The sequence below is a fragment of the Silurus aristotelis genome (assembly GCF_946808225.1).
Source record: "Silurus aristotelis genome assembly, chromosome: 7".
In the NCBI taxonomy this organism is placed as follows: Eukaryota; Metazoa; Chordata; class Actinopteri; order Siluriformes; family Siluridae; genus Silurus; species Silurus aristotelis.
The window spans coordinates 7,868,150-7,890,967 of NC_139580.1; the positions used below are offsets into that span (position 1 = coordinate 7,868,150).

The window sequence follows — 22,818 nt, forward strand, 5'->3', positions numbered from 1 at the left end:
AATAAATAACTTTTTGTTTAAGTTGTTGTCATGGAAACCAAAGGTTAAGGGCCTTTTGTGCTGGTGATACCAACCTGATTCTGTCAAACAAAAACTGTACTTCATCAGTCAAATAATGCAAATATTGGCCTCGTGAAGTTCTCGCCATTGTTCAAACTACAATGGACGGCCATTAAATGTGCCAACATGGTTTGTTTTATTCCAAAGGGAAAAGGAAATATGAATAACATGGATAGACAGGAAACTGAAGCTAAAATCCTTATTAACAATCCAAAATCCAAATTGTGCTCTAAACAGGCAGAAGGAAAAGGGTTGAACAAACAGAGCCAAAAATTATCAAACCGCAAACACAAGCCAGGAAGACCCGAGTAATAAAGATTAGAATTGCAGTAGGTAAGGGATTGCAAACCCTCTTAGAGAACAGTGCACAAAGTAATGCATCTCAATCAGATCACATGCTTGTGACTCAGTATTTTTTTTGTACTTGAGGTTAACACTCGTAAGAACCCTGAGTCACTACACATCGACACACCGATGATTCCGGTGGCATGACTACAGTAAGAATTTCGATTAAACCTCACCGCTGGCATTTATCAACAACAGGTCAAATGAACCTACCACTTTCCTTATCAAATTATAAACAAAGAACATGCTGATTATTTTAAGTCTATATATTAATATAAATGTATTAATCAAATGCTTATCTTTCATGGTACTTTAAGCAGGATTGTAGGATTGCTAGTGTTTTTTTTCTTTTTCAAGTCATTGATGACTTGAAAGTTGTAGACACAAATCTTATATATACAGTTAAATACATGGAAAAAAACAATGAGTAATCATTTAGGAACTACCGTAATTTCCGGACTATAAAGCGCACCCGCATATATAAGCCGCACCCACTGAATTTGACAAAGATTTTTATTTTTAAACATACACTGAAACTAATGAAATTTACACAGGCTTTAATGTAAGACAGTGTCTGTTACACGGTGTAATGGGTGAAATATGTTGTGGCTCCTTTAAGAGCAGAGCGGTATTTTGGGAATAGCCTGCTGCCGCATTTTTCCGCTATTACTGCATGTGTGCAAGGCCGAGGAATACTACAATGGCTTGTATCTAAACAGTAGCCTACCAAGAAAGTCATTGTTCACTGTCTTTCTCCTTCCTTTCACAACTATTTCTCTCTGGAGTTTATCTTTTGGCATCATCGTGCGTTTAAAAATCACCACCGATGGAAGTTTTTTTCTCCCGATGCCGTGCAGCTCAGAATACAGGTGAAGTGCGTTTTTTCGTTTCCGTTCGGAAATTTCATTGGTCTAATGTTATGGGGCTCAGTTTTTTGGCTTGAAGTTTGTGAAATCGGGAAAAACCCAGGAAAAATCCATAAATTATCCGCTTCGCTGTTTAAGCCGCAGGGTTCAAAACGTGGGAAAAAAGTATCGGCTTATAGTCCGAAAAATACGGTACTACAGTAACAAATGGCTTCTGTTTCAAGCTGAGAGGCTTGAAGTCTTTTCCTGTAAAGGAACACACCAAGCATTGATGCTCCCTGGTTCTTGCAGTGCATTATGGGATTTTATTAGGGAGCAAACGTTCCAGTGCATTTAAATGGTTAGTTAAAATTGACGACTACTTGTTTAGGGCCCTGAGTACTGAACTAGGGAACGGATTGAGACACATCCTATAGAGTCATTAAAATCGTCTGGATATAAAGTGTTAAAATTCAAGTGAGTGTGAACTTAAGTCAGAGATCAATTATAATTGGGTAGAAGTGGAAGTGACAATACCAGAGCTCAGGTGTTATCAGCCAAATTCTTGGAATGTTGACTGATTAAAATGTGAAAAGAATTCATTTCAGGTTGTTTTAATTAAAGTGACAAAATCAGGATATATGTCACGTTGACGTTTATGCCATTAAACAAACACGCTTATCCAGAGGTGCTTTGTAGTCTTCATCAGAAAAGATTTTATACGTTGTTCCATTTGGGATGAAGAGGCCAGTCAAGCTGTGCTCGAGTTTTTAAAGAAATGGGATACAGAGAATGGCTTGATGAGGGCCTTCTGGTGAATAGGCGCTGGTCTGGTTCTGGCTTTGTAGGCAAGCATCAGGGTTTTAATACTGATGTGGCAGTTACAGGAATTGGTGAAAGAAAAAGCAATGGGGTGTGGTGTGGAAGAACTTGGGAAGTCACTCAGATGGATTCTGGCTCATATGCACAGGTTTATCGTGAAATTTCAAAAATCTGAACAAGCACCTGGGAGGTGATAGTTGATACACGTGAATAAAGCAGATACTTCCACAAACATGTAAGAGTCGCTAAATATCGGAAGCATGTGTGTAATAGGAATTACATTCTTTTCGGGTGAATCTTAAAAAATATAGCATGGGTTCATAGCAGTGGTCAATACAAAGCATTGGTTAACAGGTTGAAAGTCCAATTGTCAGTATTAGTGAATTTTGGCTTTTAATAAAGTAGACAATATTAGTGAACAAGCCGCAATATGTACAGATGGTCCCAGAGTTACGATGGTTTGACTTTCATCACAAGATAAAAACTTGAAAAAGAAAAAAAGCATGAAATATTGCATGGAACACAATAAATAAAGATACAAATAGAATAATTAGCGGCTTAAGAAAAACAGGTGAACATAGTAAGTACTGGATCAATGGAATGACAGAGGTGGAGACAAAACCTAAACAGGCAAATAGTAAAACATAAACAAAATCACGTGGAAACAAGGCGAATAGATACAAATCCTCAACCAGGGTTACTAAACTCTGACTATGCTGAATTGTAGTTATAGATATAGTTATAAATTAAATTTGAACATAAATTATAAAGCACAGTTATTATACAGACACACTATTTTGTGTCTTTCTACTTCCAGGATGTTATTTTTTATAAAATAAAAAATACAGGACACACTATCTACTGTATAACTATATAAATATACTGGCTTTTCTGAAGAATCCACTTTATTTATTGGTTTTGTTTAAATGCCTTCACATTGATTTCTACATTTAGTTAACTCACCAGAAATGTCTGTTGTTTACAGCTATATTAATTCCTTTAGGTCTCATTATAACATTCATATTAATATTTTTTTTTCCATTGTTGTATTATTAACCTTCAAATCAAATCCTCTGGTAAGCTGAAATACCAGCATGATTTGGGTATTAGATTCAGGTATTTTACCCAGAGAGGCTTTTCATATTAAACCATTGTTCTTAATTTATTAAAGATAAGCAGCTCTGGGTAAATTCAAAGGCACAGGAATTTATGAAAACTGTTTAGATGAAACCACAGAGAAGTCAAATTGACGTTAGTGGGTTAACTTACACTTATTGAATATTATCCAGGAAAACAATTGTAAAGTGAATTTTCACACATCTCAGAAAGGTCTGGTCTTTTTAAATATTGCCTACTGCAAATGAAATCAAGCCAGAAATGTTTGTCACATGCTTTGGGATTTTCCTGATGCCAAGTCTACAGTATGTGCAGACGGAGCGTAAATAAAACATGGTTTAAAGTTGTTGTTGTTGTTGTTTTTTAACACATGCACTATAATGCTACTCTTGTGTTTAAATGTTCTGAGGTACTTTTGTGTTTAATGAGTAAATGTAAATGATTTAATGTATTAAATGGTAATGATTTATGTTCCAAAAGTTAATTTTTTTTTTAAAGAACAGCTTATTAGCATAGAGAATAATGCCATCACCTCACTGCTGCATGGTCTCTGATTGTGGTACTGCTTGTTTAGAGTTTTTGAGTGCAAGGATTAATTAGTAGCCATTACTAAACACTTTTGACCAGTCGGGAAATATTTTAAGATAAAATATCATTCGATAAAATGGTTTTGTGAGAGTTCCTTCTGTCTATGTGTAGTCAACTAGGCATAAGACAGAAACACTTATAAATTGGACAGTGAATGACTGAATAAACTTTCTTTCGGCTTCTCCCGTTAGGGGTCACCACGGCGGATCCTCCGCATGTTTGATTTGGAACATGGTTTTATGCTGGATGCCCTTCCTAACGCAACCCTCCCCATTTATCCGGGCTTGGGACCGGCACTAAGGCTTGTGCAACCCTAATGGCTGGGGTTGGTTCCCTGACCGGGGATAGAACCCGGGCCAGGGGACCAACCCCAGCCATTGAATGACTGAATAACTAGACAAAATGTTGGACAGATGAGTGCAAATTTAAAATTTTTGGCTCTAACATAAGAATTTGTCAGACAGAGAACAGGATAGAAGTTGTGAGAGATCTATTATTCCAGCTGAAAGGAATACTGATCCAACATGGCTACCATTCCATACTTCAGCACCATGCAATTCCACCTGCACTGTGGCTCATTGGAACAAACTTCTCCATACAACAAGAGAAACACTGACACTTTATAAGATCTGTAAGCTTTATTTAGACAGCAAACAGTCCGCTGGAGTGTTATCTATAATGGAACAGCCTGCCTAGTCACTGCACCTAAATCCTGTTGAACTGCTTTGGGGTGAACTGGATCACAAAGTCAGAAAGAAATCTCCAACACATGAAGAACAGCTTTGGCAAGTTTTACAAGAGGCATGACAAAGGATTTTTGGAGAAACAAACTGTCCAGGTGCCAAGAGTGTGTAAAGCTGTTATTCATGCTAAAGGGGAGATTTTTTAATAAAAATGGAGTAGACATGTATATGTTTCTTTCATCAAAGTGACCCTTGAAACCGTAATATTTGCTAATTCATTGCATATAAACAAAAGGAACATCCATGTGTCTCTCACAAACTAGGACATTATAGACTGTTTTTAAAATGATTCTATTTGACAGATATAGGATTCTGTTTCATTGACTCACCTTTCTAAATGTTTTGCAATTATGGGGAGGGTCTCACTACTTTATTCAGCCTTACAGTGTTGTTATGGAGTTGTTACCGGTAAAATATTGACAGCAACCAGCATTACGTGAGGCAGGAATTATGCTGCCCCATACTTGGACAGAGCTGTTTATTTAAGGCCAGTTTACAACCAAGTTCTTTTTCTTTTTTCATTGGAATTACAAAGTGTATAAAATGTAGGTTTTTTAGCAAATCACTGGAATTAAATTTAAAGTGCAAATAGGACAAAATTATTTTTGCTGTAAGATTTATTGCAAAGAGGGATTATGCAGGAGCTACTGTCAGTTCATCAGAAATGCGTGTGCAACCTTGTTTCCCACTCAAGGAAGAGAAGGAAAAAAAAGAAGAAGAAGAAGAGCGTGCCTCCTATTTGCAATGCACCTCTTTGTGTGACATCTTTTGCTTGTAGTTTGAGATGGAAATAGTAAACGGGAGTAGCTCGAAAATGTTTTTTCTCACACGCAAGAAACACTCCTGCTGTATCAAACCCTGTTGAACAGAATTACATCTAAACCTGCTGCTGCTAGACTAAACACTGGATGGCTGTGTGTTTTCTGATTTCTGTGGATAGTAGTCTATAGCGAAAACCAGGCGTGATAACCTCTCAGCTAAAAGGATAAAAAAGAAAATCAACTCAAATCCGTGATCACGAGCCGCTGCTGGATGCTTCTCAAGTTCCACTGTTTTGCTGTTGTTGCTACGGTGATGTGAGAGACTTGTTGAACGTCTGATGGCAGACTGCAGTCCTGCAGAACAAGGCGTGCCTGGACTTGTTTAAGAACGATCGTTTGAATTTATTAGACGAACCGAGCCGTGTGCATGAAGCTTCACGTTGCTGCCGCCTTTTTTATTTCTCGCGCAGTGCTAGGCTTTATCAGGATATAATTCTTTTTATTTGACATTTAACAAACGTGTCAAGCGATATATATCCTGATATACAGTGTGTATATATATATATATATATATATATATATATATATATATATATATATATATATATATATATATATATATATATATATTGTGTGTGTGGCTGTGTGTGTGTTTCCTAGCAATGTCTTATGTGTTTTTGTAAGAGCTGTGTTTAAAACATTTGCTTTAGCTCCTGTTAAAAGAAGGTCTTATTTCATTCTCTGTTTTCTGAACTCCTGACACGCTCCACATGGCGGGGAGCTCCGGATGAGCAGGCCTTCCCACAGCATGCGGATATTGAGCAATAAAATTGCAACACACTTCATCGCTTTTCTTTAACGCCACCGTGTTTCACTTTTAAAGACAAATTCCCGGCCTGTAGTTATTTAGCCGTCGCCGGCGGCGATCGGCTCGACGCATTAGCGAAGGTCTATGTGTCCGACCCCATCTACTCTCCTTGTGCTTAAGTGAATTCAGCAGTGACTCCAGGTCATAGTGGAGTATTAGGAAGAGTGTGTGTGTGTGAGAGAGAGAGTGTGGACGAGAGAGAAAAGGGTGGTGAGAAAAGGGGTAGTTCAGCGATGCTCTTGTCCCTGGTGTCCTTGAGAGTCGTCAGTAACAGCGCGTGTATGTGTTTTGCATTCAGGATCACCACCACAGCGGCGTGTATGATGGACCTGAGACGCTACCCGCTGGATGAGCAGAACTGCACACTGGAGATTGAGAGCTGTGAGTAAACCAGGGTCCTTTTCTGTCTCCTTGCCACTGTCCTTTCCTTTCCCTCTCTCTCTCTCTCCTCTCTCTCTCTCTCTCTCTCTCTCTCTCTCTCTCTCTCTCTCTCTCTCTCTCTCTCTCGCTCTCTCTCTCTCTCTCTCTCTTTCTATCTCTTTCGCTCTCTCTAAACACTCACGCATTGCGAGCGTCAGACCTCCTCCTTCCCTCTCCCAGTCATCGATGAGGAACTGATTCTGGTGGCCTGGCTCCCAGCAGTAAATGAAAGCATTACAGCACTAATAAACGCCCAACATCTTTGTGCTTATTAAGATGAAGGTTGAGTTTGGCTATTACTGGCTGTAATTGTGCAAATAAAAATTGAAAGGCATGAGTGATAGGATGATAAAGAAGTGGTGTCCTGTGTGTTTTTTCAACCCCTTTGGAGTAACGGGTGTCCATTCGTGACATGCTCTGTGATGTGGTCGCGTTTGATCAGCCGTACTCGAGAAGTATTAATCAGCACAATCCGAAGCATCTTCAGACCAGTGTCTCATCGCATTGCACTCTTTCATCGCTAATTTTTTTTTTTTTACCTTTCTGTCCTTTTCTTTCTTTTGTAGTCAAATGCTTCTAACATCTATGTTATCTGATGTGGTCATCGGACTCCTCGTCCCCTCCCAAGCCATTTGTAAATCCAAGTCGCTACCAGATCCGTTCCCCTGCCTGATTTGCCCAATTACACAATGCTGCCTGACTTTAAAACATTTTTTTTTTTACATTACTATAAATACTTATTGCTCTTATGCTTTAAAATAAATAACTAAACAATGAAAGCAATTGTAACACAACTTAATAATTAAGGAACCAAAAGAATAAAATCATCCCAAGGTGTGCTGTTATTGGAAAGTAAAATTTTTTTTTTAAGGCAATAGGAATATTTTCACATATCATAATCATACATAATTATTACTAACTATTCTATTAAACAGCACATAGTATTTTATTTATTATGTTTATTGTTACATTTCATGTTGTGGCTTTTGAAATTTCTCCATAGTTAGGTCATCCACCAAGTCCCACCAACCAGCCAGCTCTCCCCTGTCATACCACAGCTACAAAGCAGAGGGAAAAGTCTACATTTCAAAACTGCTGCTGTTTCACAGGGTAGTGTGACATGAAGGAAAGCTCTGTCTGCCCTCTTCCATGTGTATGATCTCACAGAAACCCACATTTGGATTGTGTCACTGTGAATGACAAGAGAGAGAAAGTATAAGGTTCACCAACATAGACTGCATAGACAATTTTCTTCCCTATATACTTCTTATATATCAGGCTGTGGATTTCATACCTGGGCCTGCAGTGGTGTCTTACAGTTCCTAAATCAATCAACCTCTTAAAACTATCATTATGAGGCCTCGACTATAGAAACCATCAATATTATACAGCCAACTCAATACAACAGAGCGCTGCATCACAGACACGTATCTCATGCATTGAGAATGAATGGCATTACTAAAGGAAGAAATCCAATAAACACAATTCACCAAGTCTCGTTCCACTGTAGCCACAGCTGCACCGCCCACATACGTCATCTCTAATATAAGCATCAATAACAAACTCATAAAATGACTCCAGGTTTTTTCCACACTGAATGAAGGCATGTTGTGTGTTTTTGTACAAATGCTGCAGAAAAGAAAACGCAAAAGTACAAACGTTTCATTAAAAAGCTTAACTGGTTTGGATTGTTTTGGTCACTTTTCCTCCTGATGTCAGGCTTTTCTTGTAAACGTTCTTGTAAGTGTATTTGTGAACGAATCAATTTCTTCTCCCCTGTCAGCCATTGTGGAATTTAAAACATCTATTCAATTCACACAAATCTATTTGAGCTTGTGCAGTTTGCTACAGATGTGGTTTGCGAGCTCTGACTAGCGTGCTCTCTGACCGTATAATCCACGGACGTGAAAATGCTGCCGCTTTTATGCGCCTGCTAGATAGTGTGAGCAACTCACAATCTGATTGGTTAAAACGACAGCTTCAAGCAACTAGGATTTAAAGATACAGGACTAAAAGGCTCTAAAAGGCTTACCGCAGATACCTTTGACCCTGGAAATATGTGATGTGAAGGAAATTAGACTGGATAGAAACTTACACTCCAGGAAGCAACGAGCAAGAGAAACACTATGAAATGAAAAGAACAAAGCATTGGGAATACTGCAAGACATATTGATAGACAAAAATATATTCAAATGTAAATCAGTGATTCCGATTCCGAATTTAGGCCAGCAGAGAAGACCTTGATGGTTCACCACTGATATAAATATATTAATATATAATACTGCATATTTCATACCTGATGCTTTAATTAAGATCATCCAAAGTATACCAAAATATTACACTTTGCAAGGCATTCAATATAAAGGTTATTTTTGCAATTGTACTTTCCCTCATTGCTGTGGTGTCACTCTGGTCCTATTTTATACTTGAAATGTACCTTTATAAAAAGATTCAAGGCACATAAATAGACAGTAATGTATTTTTTGAATAAAGATTTGCATGCAGTGTTCCAGATACAGAGGAACGAAATATATACGCACTTGAAGGTCATAAGAAATGGTACCCTTTATTATTCTTTTTGTTTCTGTGAGTGAACATTGTGATAAAGCAATTATATACTTTGCTTACTGTTATTAATATGGAAGTGTGAAATGGATCAAATAAGACAGGAAACATTGACACTACATGATGCCCCCCTTCATGTATCATGTAGTCACATCCTCCAGACATACCCGTCAGTTTCCAGACGGAAAGGTCTTGATTTCACTTGATGGCATAATACAAATGGGAGTTTAAACACAATATTGAAACATTACCCATGATTTATATGCAAACGTGCAACAGTGGATGGGAATATAAAATACGGTCGCGGTATATTTTTTACAATCCCATATTCACATGTAAATATAGTTTTGTAAAAAATGGAACAAAATATCCCTAAGTTTGGAAATCCAACAAAAGCTGCAGACGTCCAAACAAAAGCCTGGGAGCTGACAAAAATATCCAAGCAGTGGCGCAACAGAAAAGCGTTCGCACTATCATCTGGAGATTTGATTTGTGCACTTCGATCTCCAATAACGCAAAATTGACTGTGCTCTTTAGGTGGGTGTGATGACATACTCTGTCTTCCTTGTCATTCACAGTGACACTAGCCAGGCATGAGCATCTGTGAGCTCATGCATGCTGAAGAAGTGAATGCAGGCATGTGACGCTGCATGTGAAGCAGTTTGAAGATGCGGTTGGTGGGTTCATGAGTGGGTTCATGGGGAGGAATGTGTTAGTCTTCCCCCTACTCAGTTGGTAGTTTTATATGGAAGAAGTTGCAGGTGGGTGGGAATTGGACGGACATCAAATTGGGGAGTAGAACAAAAATTATCCAAAATATCCAGAATCCAGTCAAAGACTCAAAAAGCAGCTGTGATGGTTTGTATATGTACAAGATGTAATGGGTTAATAGGAGTTTGTTTATCCAGGTGGGCAGCACATTAAATAGCATTGCCGCCTTACAGTTTTAGGGTGTGTACATGTTTTGTATTAACGTGGGTTTCCTCTGGATTCTCCAGTTTTCTCCCACCTCATGGGTGGAATGGCTATGCCAAAGTGCCCTTGTGAGTGAGTGTGTGTGTGTATTCGTGTGTATTTACAGTGTTCCTTGAACAGAATCCAGAACCAACACAACCCTGATGAGAATAAAGCAATTACTGAACATAAATGCACAAAAGTTAACAGAGCTTTAGCCAAAGAAGACATATTTGTTCTTTTTATATGTACACAATTTAAGGAATTATTATGTAACACATCTCTCCCTCTCTGTTACTCATTGTTCATTTATGAGTGCTTTTTATAGGTATAGCATCTCACAAAAGTGAGTACACCCCCAACCATAGATAATACTATAGAAATGAAACTTGGATATATGTTAGAGTAGCCAATAAGCAGCTTGTACAGCAGTACACATTTACTGTCCTCTTAAAATAACCCAACATACAGCTATTATTAGCCATCATTATTTATGTCTAAAAAGATGGTAACAAAAGTGAGTACACCCTAAGTGATAACAGCTGTGCGTCGTTTAGCCATGCATGTCCTATTCATCATGTTCATGTTTTTATCTGCTTGACAGGGCCATACAAATTTGTGTATCTTGTATTAGAGCAGTTAAAATTTGGTGCTTTGGTGATTTTCTTATACTGAACACTGGATATTCAACATGCACCTCATGGTAAAGACTCTCTAAGGATTTGAGAAGTAGAATTGTTGCTCTCTACACAGATGGCCTAGGCTATAAAAAGATAGGTAACATCCTGAAACTGAGTTACAGTACAGTGGCCAGGGTCATACAGAGGTTTTCCAAGACGGATTTCACTCGGATTGATCAAAGAAGTCGAGTCTTCGTGATGTGCGTCAGGTGCGGAAGCTGCTTCAAAAAAACGACACATGAGTGCTGCAGCATTCTGCCGCCACATACTGCAACAAGTCGGTTTGCATCTCCGTCGTCCCAGAAGCCGTCAGCCTCTTCTAAAGCTGCCTCACAAGAAAGCCCACAAACAGTTTGCTGAAGACAACATGTCCAAGAGCATGAATTACTGGATAAACTTGTTTGTCTCAGATGGTGTCGAGTATGTGTGACAATGCCCTGGTGAGGAGAACCAAGAAAATTGTGTCTTGCCTACAGTCAAGCATGGTGGTGATAACATCATAGTCTGGGGCTGTATGAGTGCTGCTGGTACTGGGGAACAGAGATTCATTGAGGGAAACATGGATTCCAACATGTACTGTGACATTCTGAAACCCTCACTTCAGTTTTCCAAAATAATAACGACTCCAAACACACCACCTAGATGACAACTGCCTTGCTGAGGAAGCTGAAGGTGAAGCTGATGGAGTGACCAAGTAAGTCTCCAGAACTGAACCCTTTTGAGCACGTGTGGGGCTCCTCAAGTGAAAGGTGGAGAATGTGTCTAACATCCAGCAGCTCCGTGATGTCATTATGGAAGAGTGGAAGAGGATCCCAACAACAACCTGTGCAGCTCTGGTGAATTCCATCCCCAGGAGGATTAAAGCAGCGCTACATAACAATGGTGTTCACACAAAATATTGACACTTTTGACAGTTTTAACATGTTTATTTAGTGTGTACTCACTTACTAACTGTTAAGTTATTTTTACTGGACAGAAATATGTACTAAAAATACACCCAAGTATAATTTTTTATAGTATTGTCTTTTGAGAAGATACTAAAATGGTAATTTATTTATATAAATATTTACAGCATTTGGCACACACCCGATCCAGAGCTTATAATTCAGCAGTTGAGGGGTAAGGGCCCAGCGGTGGCAGCTTCGTGGTGCTAGGATCTGAACTTCAGACCTTCTGATCCAGAATCCAATGCCTTAACCACTGAGCTACCTGAGGGGTTTCTATTTGTAGAGATATTTTGTGTGTGTGTGTGTATGTATATATATATATATATATATATATATATATATATATATATATATATATATATATATATATATATATATATATATATACACACACACACAAACTGCTTTTGCAGTATATATATAATGTAGTGTGTCTTTATTTATATATATAATTATTTTTTTATTATTTATTTGTTTATTTAAAAAAGCCTATTATGTTGAATCTATTATTATGTTAATATTTAATACCCAAATCTATCCGATAAATGTAATCTATTAAATATTAGCTTATCATTTTTTTTTCTGAACATTGTTACCAAAATACGTAGCAGATTTGTTGTTTTAGTGAAGTTCAGATGGCACATCGCTACTTCTTTGTAACTTTCATTCATTTTCTCCCGCTTATCCGTAATTCGGGTCGCGGGGGCAGCAGTCTAAGCAGGCCCCCGCCTTCGACCGCTGCCCAATCACCGTCCCTTACGGTCCCTCCTGCAGGTGGTGAGCCCACGGGAAGGCGGCCCCACGTCACTCCGACGTCACGGACCTTGATATTTCCCTCGTAAGGGCCCCCCGGAGCATAGAGGGTTAAGGGCCTTGCTCAAGGGCCCAAGAGTGGCAGCTTGGCGATATCGGGGCTTGAACCCCCGCCCTTCCGATCGGCAACCCAGCGCCTTAACCGCTGGAGCCGCCACCACTCCCCCTCTGGAGCCACCACTCCCCCTCCCCTCTTTGTAACTTATTTATAAATATTTGTTGTTTCAGGTACAGGGAGGAATTACATTGATAAAAATTTTATAATGGTTTTAGCGAAAGATATGAAATCTAAAAATAACCCTATATAATGAGATGTTACGTAAGCCAAAAATAACACTTCAACAGTCTTTTTTTATCTTGAACTTGAGATTCAGGAATTCAGGAAACCTCTCTCTTTCTCTCTCTCTCTCTCTCTCTCTCTCTCTCTCTCTCTCTCTCTCTCTCTCTCTCTCTCTCTCTCTCTCTCTCTCCTCAAAACTTGCCCAGTCTTATTTTTTCCTCTATCTATCGTCCTCTCTGTTTTTTTTGTCTCCTTCCCTAATTACTGTCTCTATGAAACCTCCTCCAGCATTTTCTCTCCAGTTTTCTCACACATTCCTACAAAACAAATCTTTTTGCAAAATAATTTTTCGCTTTCTGTCCTCATTTATGGTCTGTCTATAAGTGCAACGCTGGATTGAACCATCCCTGAGCCTGAACTGCATTGTGTAACTGTATCACATGCAGCTTAATGAGGCATGCGCCCGTGCCTGGATGTTTTTCTTGGATAAACTTGACGCTTGATACATTTTTAATTGGAATGATTCAGAGCCTGCCGAGGACATGGATCGCTCCTCTTCATCTCCTATTAAGGCTTGCTCTTCTCTGAAGAGGAGGAGAGTGTGGAGTGGCATGGTCTGTTGACCAAAATCAGTCAGTCGATTGACAGAGCTAGACTCGCTAGCACAGAGATAATGGATTTAATATGATCTAAATGACCAGCCTTGAACTTTCCTCTAGTCAGTTTCTCTCTCTCTCTCTCTCTCTCTCTCTCTCTCTCTCTCTCTCTCTCTCTCTCTCTCTCTCTCTCTCTCTCTCTCTCTCTCTCTCTCTCTCTCTCTCTCTCTTCTCTCCACTGACAGGATGATGATACGGGTACACAATGTGTACACTCTGCAAATTGTCATGCAGCCAAAGTGCTTTTGCTCTTATCATTTTTACACCCCTTCCCCCATCCTAGCCTACTGTACCCTACCCCACCCCAACCCCCCACCCCAGCTCCATTATAGAGGATGAATAAGCTCTTCATAGCCTTAAGAAAAAGCTCATCTTTGCAAAGTTTTTAAAAGCCAGTACCTGCATGATAAGTGCGACCCACATGATGCCCTTAAATACGAACACTCAGAAGCACAGCTTTAATTATTTATAACGCTAAATAGGGCAGCGGTTCTCATTATGAGTCGCAGCAGCTACACACTGGTGCAGATATAAGCTGGATAGCTCTACATAGCTGGGAGAGAAACATTCGGCAAGAACGCTCCCTCAACCGAAGTGCGTGCGTGATTCTGTAAACAAAATCTGTTCCTGCATTATTTAATTACAGCCTGTCATGAAATGTTGGCGTTATTGTTAATATTTATCACATCGGGACATTCAGATCGTGGTGTAGGACTGAACTTCTGGAGTTTACGCAACAGCTATTCACACTCACTCTCTCTTTGTTGATGTGTATGGCTTGTGTTTCTATCTGCTTTCCTTTAACATAGCCTGTTCTTCACATTGCCGTTCATTATTGTTCATACCTTTTGAATTGCTCTATATTTTGGATCCAAAACAGATTTAATTGGGAGGGTATGCCATGAAGTGATAGCTCAGTGGTGAAAGAAGGTTGTGAGTTCAAATCCCAGCCCCACTAAGATGCCACTGCTGGGCTCATAATCAAGGATAAATGGATAAAAAGAAATGGTGTGATTCTACAGAATGTCCCATCATATTGACTTCTATATATTTAGCAAAATATTATATAAATAAAAACTGAAAAGTATGCTTTAGTGTGCTTCAGGTTCTAACCCCCCCCCCCCCCCCCCCCCCCACACACACACACACACACACACACACACCCCACCCCACTTAAATTGGTTTTGGGAAAAAACTGTATAATAAATAGATATACAATATAAATAGATATAGTATCATAGGCCTCAGAGTATGTCAGAAAACATACCAGGAAAAAAGCACCATAAAGCCCAAGGAGCTGTTGAAAAGTCTCAGACAAAGTTTGGAGAAAGCATCAGTCAGGTTATGGCTAACACAAATACTTTAGAGCACCATTAAATGCATTATTAAAAAACGGAAAGAATATGGCACAACTGAGACTCCCTCAACTGCCAGGCTGTTCACCCTGTCTAGGCAACAAAATAGTCAGAGAAGCAAAGTTAATTTTCCAACCAAAGGCAATGCACAAAATTATTCTACCACCACCATGCTTCGTATTTGTATTTAAAAAGTAAAATTTTTTAAAGTATATTTCCCCTCTTAATTATATTATGTGCTATTTGAAGAGACTACAAAATTGTATCACCTTCAGGTGGATCTTAGTGTCAGGTTATAAAACTACAAATTGTGGAAAAGCTTCAACAGGGGTCAGTACTTACACAAGGCATTTCTGTATGCATATGCAAAAACTTTGGGCTACAGCCAGAGTAGGGATAAAAAAAAAAAAAGACAAAGTACAAAGGATCTCATACATCCAATCCATTTTGTGGGATTTTTGTTTCTAATTAGCTGTGCCAAAAGTAGATGATGCTACACACACAAATCCAGTCATCTTGATTTACATCAACGTGATTTTCTGATTGATCGATCTCTTATTGTGTTCATGCAGATGGATACACCACAGATGATATTGAGTTTTACTGGCGGGGAGGAGAGGGAGCTGTGTCCGGAGTGGAGCGCATTGAGCTGCCTCAGTTCTCCATCGTGGACTATAAGCTTATTTCGAAGAATGTAGTGTTTTCCACAGGTATGTATTTTCTCTCACACCCATGTGACTTATAATGGGAAATTTTCCTGTATGTTAGACTTTAGCATATTAATGAAAGTTTTAGAATAGTGGTTTATTGAACGACAATAACTTTCGTTTGGGGTCATTCGCTTGAAATGCCTTCCCCTCATCTGCACTTGACCAGGTTCATACCCACGTCTGTCGCTGAGCTTCAAGCTAAAGAGGAACATTGGCTATTTCATCCTGCAGACCTACATGCCATCCATCCTGATCACCATTCTGTCTTGGGTCTCCTTCTGGATCAACTACGATGCCTCTGCCGCCCGTGTAGCACTAGGTATGGTTTTCGTTTTATGGGTTTCAGGGAATGGTTTGGACAAAAATACAATTTGCATTCTAACCTAATGGTTTGAGGATCCTGTCTTGTTTACCTTGTCTTGATTATTTATGCACATAAACCTCCAGGTTAGATTGTTCCTCGAGTATTGGTTTTGCTCGTGGCCCAGAAAGAGTTTTGCTTTAATTAAGTGTATTTAGTGCTGGTGTACATGTTAAATACCCAGGCATTGGGGTTGCACAAGCCAGTGCACTTTTAGTGCTTGGATAAATGGGAAGGGTTGTGTTAGGAAGGGCATCCAGCTTAAAACATGTGCCAAATCAAATATGCGGATCACAAATCAGAATTTCATACCGTATCGGTCAAGGCCCAGGTTACCAATGACCGCCACAGGTATCGTTAGCCAACAGGGTACCAGTGGAAACTGGGCTACTGTTGGCCGAAGGAGGAGAAGTAGATAAGGAAAACATCTACAGAGACTGCAGGAAAAGGAGACGTGAAGGAGAGTGGAGGAACATTGGAGGGGGGTTTAAACTGTTCTTTCATTGTGTGGATGGAAAGAGAAATGGAGTAGGGGTGATTCTGAAGGAGGAGTACAATAAGAGTGTAGTTGAGGTGAAGAAAGTTTCGGATAGGGTGATGAACGTGAAGCTGGAAGTTGAAGGTGTGATAATAAATGTCATCAGTGCTTATGTTCCACAAGTGGGTTGTAAGATGGAGGAGAAGGAAAAATTCTGAAGTGAGTTGGATGAAGTGGTAGAAGGTGTACCTAGGAATAAAAGATTGGTGATTGGGGCAGACTTTAATGGGCATGTATGTGAAGGGAACAGATGTGATGAGGAGGTGATGGGTGGTATGGTTTAAAGAAAGGAATGTGGAAGGGCAAATGGTGGTAGATTTCGCTAAAAGGATGGAAATGGCAGTAGTGAACACTTATTTGAAGAAGAAGGATCGTGGTCTGTATAATGGTTTTGGAGGTGAAGAAGAAGAGGTGGGGAGTGAGGACTGAAAGAAGAATAAGATGGTGGAAACTGAAGGAGGAAGACTGTAGTGTGAGATTCAGGAAAGTGGTCAGACAGGGGCTCGTGGTGCTAAAGAGGTGCTGGATGATTGGGCAACTATCAGAAGTGATAAGGGAGACAGCTAGAAAGGTACTCTGTGTGACATCTGGAAAGAGAAAGGAAGACAACCAGATGTGGAGGTGGAATGAGGAAGTGCAGAAGAGCATAAGGAGAAAAAGGATTGGCAAAACAAAATTTGGATTGACAGAGTGAAGAGAAAAGTAGGCAGGAGTACAAGGAGATGCGGCAGCAGGTTAAGAGGGATGTGGCTCCAAAGAAAAGGCATTTGAGGAGCTGTATGAGAAGTTGCAAACTAAGGAAGGAGGAAAGGATTTGTACTGATTGGCCAGGCAGAGGGACCGAGCTGGGAATGTGCTGGGAATGTGCTGCAAATTAGAGAAATAATAGATGGAGATAAAAATGTGTTGACTAGTGAGGAGAGTGTGTTGAGAAGATGGAGGGAGTATTCTGAGCAGCTGAAGAACGAGGAAAATGAGAGAGAGAGAAGGTTGGATGGTGTGGAGATGGTGAAGCAAGAAGTGGATAGGATTAGTAAGGAGGAAGTGAGAGCAGCAATTAAGAGGATGAAGTGTGGAAAGTCGGTTGGACCAGATGAACGAGGAAAATGAGAGAGAGAGAAGGTTGGATGGTGTGGAGTTGGTGAAGCAAGAAGTGGATAGGATTAGTAAGGAGGAAGTGAGAGCAGCGATACCAGTAGAAGTATGCAGATGTTTAGGAGAGATGGCAGTTTAGTTTTTAACTCAGGTTGTGCTGTACCGATCTTTAAGAATAAGGGAGATGTGCGGCCCTGCAGTACCTACAGGGGAATTAAGTTGAACAGTCACACCATGAAGTTATGGGAAAGAGTAGTAGAGGTGACCATCTGTGAGTAACAGTAAGGTTTCATGCCAAGAAAGAGCACCACAGATGAATTATTTGCTTTGAGAATGTTGATGGAGAAATATAGAAAAGGTCAGGGGGAGTTGCATTGTGTGTTTGTGGATTTAGAGAAAGCGTACGACAGGGTGCCGAGAGAAAAACTGTGGTATCGTATGAGGAAGTCAGGTGTGTCAGAGATGTATGTGAGGGTGGTGCAGGACATGTATGAGGACAGTGTGACCACAGTGAAGTGTGCATTAGGAACGACTGACTGGTTCAAGGTGGAGGTTAGACTGCATCAAGGATCAGCTCGGAGCCCTTTCCTATTTGCAGTGGTAATGAAGTGAGAGTAGTGAGCAGGTTGAGAAGAGCCTGGAGAGGTGCACTGGAGAGAAGGGGAATGAAAGTCAGTAGGAGTAAGACAGAGAACATGTGTGTGAATAAAAGGGAGGGCAGTGGAGTGGTGCATTTGCGAGAGGAAGAGGTGGAGAAGGTGGAGGAGTTAAGGTACCTGGGGTCAACAGTGGAAAGTAATGGAGAGTGTGTTAGAGAAGTAAAGAAATGAGTGCAGGCAGGGTGGAGTGGGTGGAGAAGAGTGATAGCAGGAGTGATTTGTGATAGAAGAGTATCTGTGAGAGTGAAAGGAAATGTTTATAGGACTGTGGTGAGACCTGCGATGTTGTATGGATTAGAGACAGTGGCATTGAGTAAAATACAGGAGCAGGAGCTGGAGGTAGCAGAGCTGAAGATGTTGAGGTTTTCGTTGGGAGTGACGAAGATGGCCTGGATTAGAAACAAGTTTATTAGAGGGACAGCGCATGCAGGACGTTTTGGAGACAAGGTGAGGGAGGAGGGATTGAGATGGTTTGGATATGTGCAGAGGAGGGACATGGGGTATATCGGTAGGAGAATGCTGAGGATAGAGCCACCAGGAAGGAGGAAAAGAGGAAGACCAAGGAGGAGGTTTATGGATGTGGTGAGGGAAGACATGCAGGTTTGGTTTAAAAGAGGCAGATGTAGAGGACAGGGGGGTATGGAGATGGATGATCCGCTGTGGCGACCCCTAATGGGAGCCGCCAAAAGAAGAAGAAGAAGAAGTACATGTTTAATACAGTGGGACAATTTATTGTATCTTTAAGCGTTTAGCGCACCATACACACGAATGACAAAGCGTGTGCAGACCAACAAAAACAGTGAACAAAAATCACGGTTTCAGATAGACACATTAGATAGTATAGGACTTTACACAGTAAATAGAACATGAGCAGCATCAGGATGACCCAGGTATTATCCCTGCAGAGCTTAGCCGACTGACTGAATGATGAATTGATCCAATGTGGTACATGATAGGGATTGCATCTGCACTGCAAACTTCAATGTCAGGTCTGTTAGAGCAAAAAGAATAATATACACTTACTACAGGCACAATTTGATCCAGACACAGACCTTACCAGGTGAATGAAAGCCACGAAGAAAGACTAGTGACTGCTAAATAATGTGATTGCTTTAAGTGGGATACTTTTAACATAGCCTCAAAAAGTATAAAAAGAATACCTACTGTACAACCTGGTAATGTTTAACGTAAATTAAACTGTGGTGATTCTATACAAAGTGCACAATGTGTTCAAGTGCATGTTTGTATTGTACAACTAACTACATGAATAATAATGTATGTTTTAATACTGATTTAACACCCTCACATATTGTACCAGCAGACTTTGCATTTAGCTGGTGCAATTTGCTGCAATTTTCTGATTGATTGACAGAATCGATTGGGGTGTTTGCTAATGGTGTGTTCCAGCGCCTTGGGTGCATTGTTTGCAATATTCTGTCCTTGTTCAACCTAAACAGGGGGGCTGGTGCATCATAACAGCATTTAGAATTATATCAAGATTAAAGGCTTACATAACTATGAATGCCTGTGGAGTCAAGAATCTTGGGCAAAGGACTACGCTTCAATCTTCTTTTTTAATGTACACTGATCTGATTCAATCTTATTTGGATTTAGTGTGCCAAGATTAGATTATAAAACGATCCTTAATGGATGTTGATTTGTGATTTCTTTAGCTTAAATTTTTTTTTTCCCGGAAATGACCGCCATTAAAACAATCCTTTTCATCCTGCATGAAAGACAATGTGTTGTTTTCCTGTACTCTTTTGTTTTATGGTATCTGACTATAACGTCTTGTGCATTAGTGGAGGCAAAATCTTTTAAGACGAAATGCATCAAGAGAATGATCAGGTTTCACATCAATATTTCTGACTGAGATTATTTTGACTTTATTGATTGTTTCATTGCACATTTCCCGATGTGTACAGCATGCATCCGGGCTCATGGATCAATTATATGATATCATCTGCCCCAAGCAAGAAGAGAGCTTTCACATCATAAGGCTTGAGGGATTCCAATAGACCACCAAAAGTCCAGTACAATATGTCTAATGTGCACGAAGTAACCTCCGGTAGAAACCCAAGATGCTTCATGATGCTTCATGCCTTCTGGTTGCAAGAGCTCCCAAACGAAATTAGACGAGTTTGTGTGGGTGTAAAAAATTACCTGACTCCAATAAAGAAGCTTTCCCAGCTTTAGCACATCCATCGCTGATCTGATCTTCTGCCTCTGATTATCCTGACAAAATGATCGCTGGATGCTCATCCTGTGGATAAGAGACGATTTACCATTTCTCCTATCTGCAAAGAGGGACACGTGAGGCAGATGTGTTCTTCCTCGGAATTTCTACTGTTTAGAGTGAAACATAATAGCTGCATTAGTGTCTACCTCTTTCTCAATTTCTTTCTTTATTTGAAAGAATGAAAGGGGCCTTTCCCCCTATTTATTTTCCTGCCTGATCCTTCTGTTTCTTTCTTTTTTTTTAAATATATAGAATTTGTCTTCTTTGTTTTTCTCCACATCTTTCTCTACAAAGTATTTGTGAGGTTTATTCCTTAATTGCCTGTGTGCTTTAACAAGTTAACTAGGCATACAGATGTTTAACACCGTAAACACAGCAGCGGGGAAACATAAAAAAGTACAATACAATTACATTGCAACATTGCTACTACATTGCTTTTGACTTTTACTTCCTTACATTTTGAATTAAATTATCTATACTCTGTCATTATGTACTTTAACGTCACTTCATCTTTTTATATTCAGTTAAAACGTGACATTGTTATTAGGTATACATCAATACCATTTCCCCCCAAGCAAGCTGCATTCTGTAATTTACATCATAGTATATTAGTAGATTCTGATTCTTCATAACACTAGCTAACTGAAATACGTTGAAATTGATCATATACGTTTGGTGAGAGAGTTTTAGTTCACTTCAGAAAATTGTTTCTGTACAGCTAAGTAAATTATGTTCTATGTTTTATTGGCATCAGACAAAACTAAATATCTCAATTTGTGCATCTAAAAACCAAACCAAATATCAACTGGGGATAAATAAGAACGAGACCTAAAGCACACAAGAGAAATCAATCTGCTACCACACTTTGTATCTGTCACTACAGTGTGTATTTTAGGCAGGTTTGTATCGACTAGCCGTTATCATGCTAGCAAATATTCACAAGGATTCGGAACTAAAAATCTGTTGTTAGTTCTTAGCTAATGTTTTTCTACAGTCCTTGGTTCCGTTTCTACCCGACTAAAGAATTTTGAACCTGTACATCATTTTTTTTTTACCTGAACACTTTTTACATGAATTGAGATTCTCAGTAGCATCTCTGGCTTTGGGGCTGTACATAAAAACAGGCACTTGGAGTGTCGTGACTAAAAGAGCTATTTGGCAGCGCATACTGTATTTCTGAAATGAATGCTGTGTACTTCGCAGCCTGAGCCGTGACTGGGAAAGGAAGAAGAAAGCTCTGCTGATAGAGCTGCACATGGGAGCGTTTCCATGTTTTCCATTAGACAGCAGTATTGTCACATAGCTGATTTATGGATTCATCTTATGGTGCTTTGAGGATGATAAACGGTGACGTTATATAAAGTATTAAGTTTGCCTGGAGTGAGGTTATTTAATATCTTGTAATAAGAAGCTCCTCTGTTCACCAGGCTGCAGTATTGCTAAGGTTTCTTATAAGTGTAGAGTGGGATTAAATCCAGTAGTAGAGAGACGTATGCCTGCAGAGGGATTACACTATTTGGGCTTTGAAGTAAAGATCCCTCCTCAGACATGGCAACATTACTATTGGAAAATAAATCTAAAGAATTGAAGTTTAGAAATATAGGTAAGAAATGATATTCAACTTATATCAGCTTTGCTTTCAGTGAATTTTTGGAGGCAGAAAATGAAAAGAATCGAGCTCGAATGTATGCTGCCAGTTAAAGTGGGACATTACTTAGCAGTGCATGCCCCAAAAATACACAGAAACACTGCAACATTAGAACATACTAACTAACTTTCTTTCGGCTTCTCCCGTTAGGGGTTGCCACAGCGGATCCTCTGAATTTTTTATTTGGCACATGTTTTTACGCTGGATGCCCTTCCTAACGCAACCCTCCCCATTTATCCCGGCTTGGGATTGGCACTAAGAGTGGCTGGGGTCGGTTCCCTGACCGGGGATCGAACCCGGGCCGCAGCAGTGAGAGCGCCGCATCCTAACCACTAGACCACCAGGAAACCACTGCAACATTAGAACATCAGCATTGAAATATTTGTAATTTTCATAAATCTTTTTATATTATTGCACTAACAAGCCTTTATTTTCTTTTTTTTTTCTTGCAACCTGATTAGCTGAAAAGTAAAAAAAAAAAACAAACAAAAAAAAAACCTTTCCGAAGAATTTCTTTTTGGAGGTACGACTGTGACCTAAAAAAATGCCAGCAGCAGTGCTTTTTAAAAGCTCCCATATTACAACCACTTTGCAGCCACCTCCTGTAGGATTACAGGTTTAACATGCACTGGTGATTGTGAAAAATGGCCCATAAAACAGCACTGTACAAGTTCTTTGTTTGTCCTCTGGGGAAAACCTTTAAAGGGTCTATGTACAACTCAACAACATTCAGAAATGGTCCCAAGTTGA

The 22,818-nt window shown here is 39.7% G+C and overlaps 1 protein-coding gene across 4 annotated transcripts in view; it reads left to right on the forward strand.

Moving 5' to 3' along the window:
- The window catches only part of gabrb2a (gamma-aminobutyric acid type A receptor subunit beta2a), a 70,776-nt gene that overhangs the window by 39,222 nt on the left and 8,736 nt on the right, over positions 1-22,818 (forward strand). For all 4 annotated transcript variants that reach the window (XR_014534447.1, XR_014534448.1, XM_083547102.1 and 1 more), the window contains exons 5-7: positions 6,447-6,529; positions 15,391-15,528; positions 15,695-15,847. Coding sequence is in view for 2 of the 4 variants with exons in the window: in XM_083547102.1 (XP_083403228.1) it covers positions 6,447-6,529; positions 15,391-15,528; positions 15,695-15,847 (374 nt within the window). In the remaining 2 variants the exon portion in view is untranslated. The remainder of the gene's footprint in view (positions 1-6,446; positions 6,530-15,390; positions 15,529-15,694; positions 15,848-22,818) is intronic.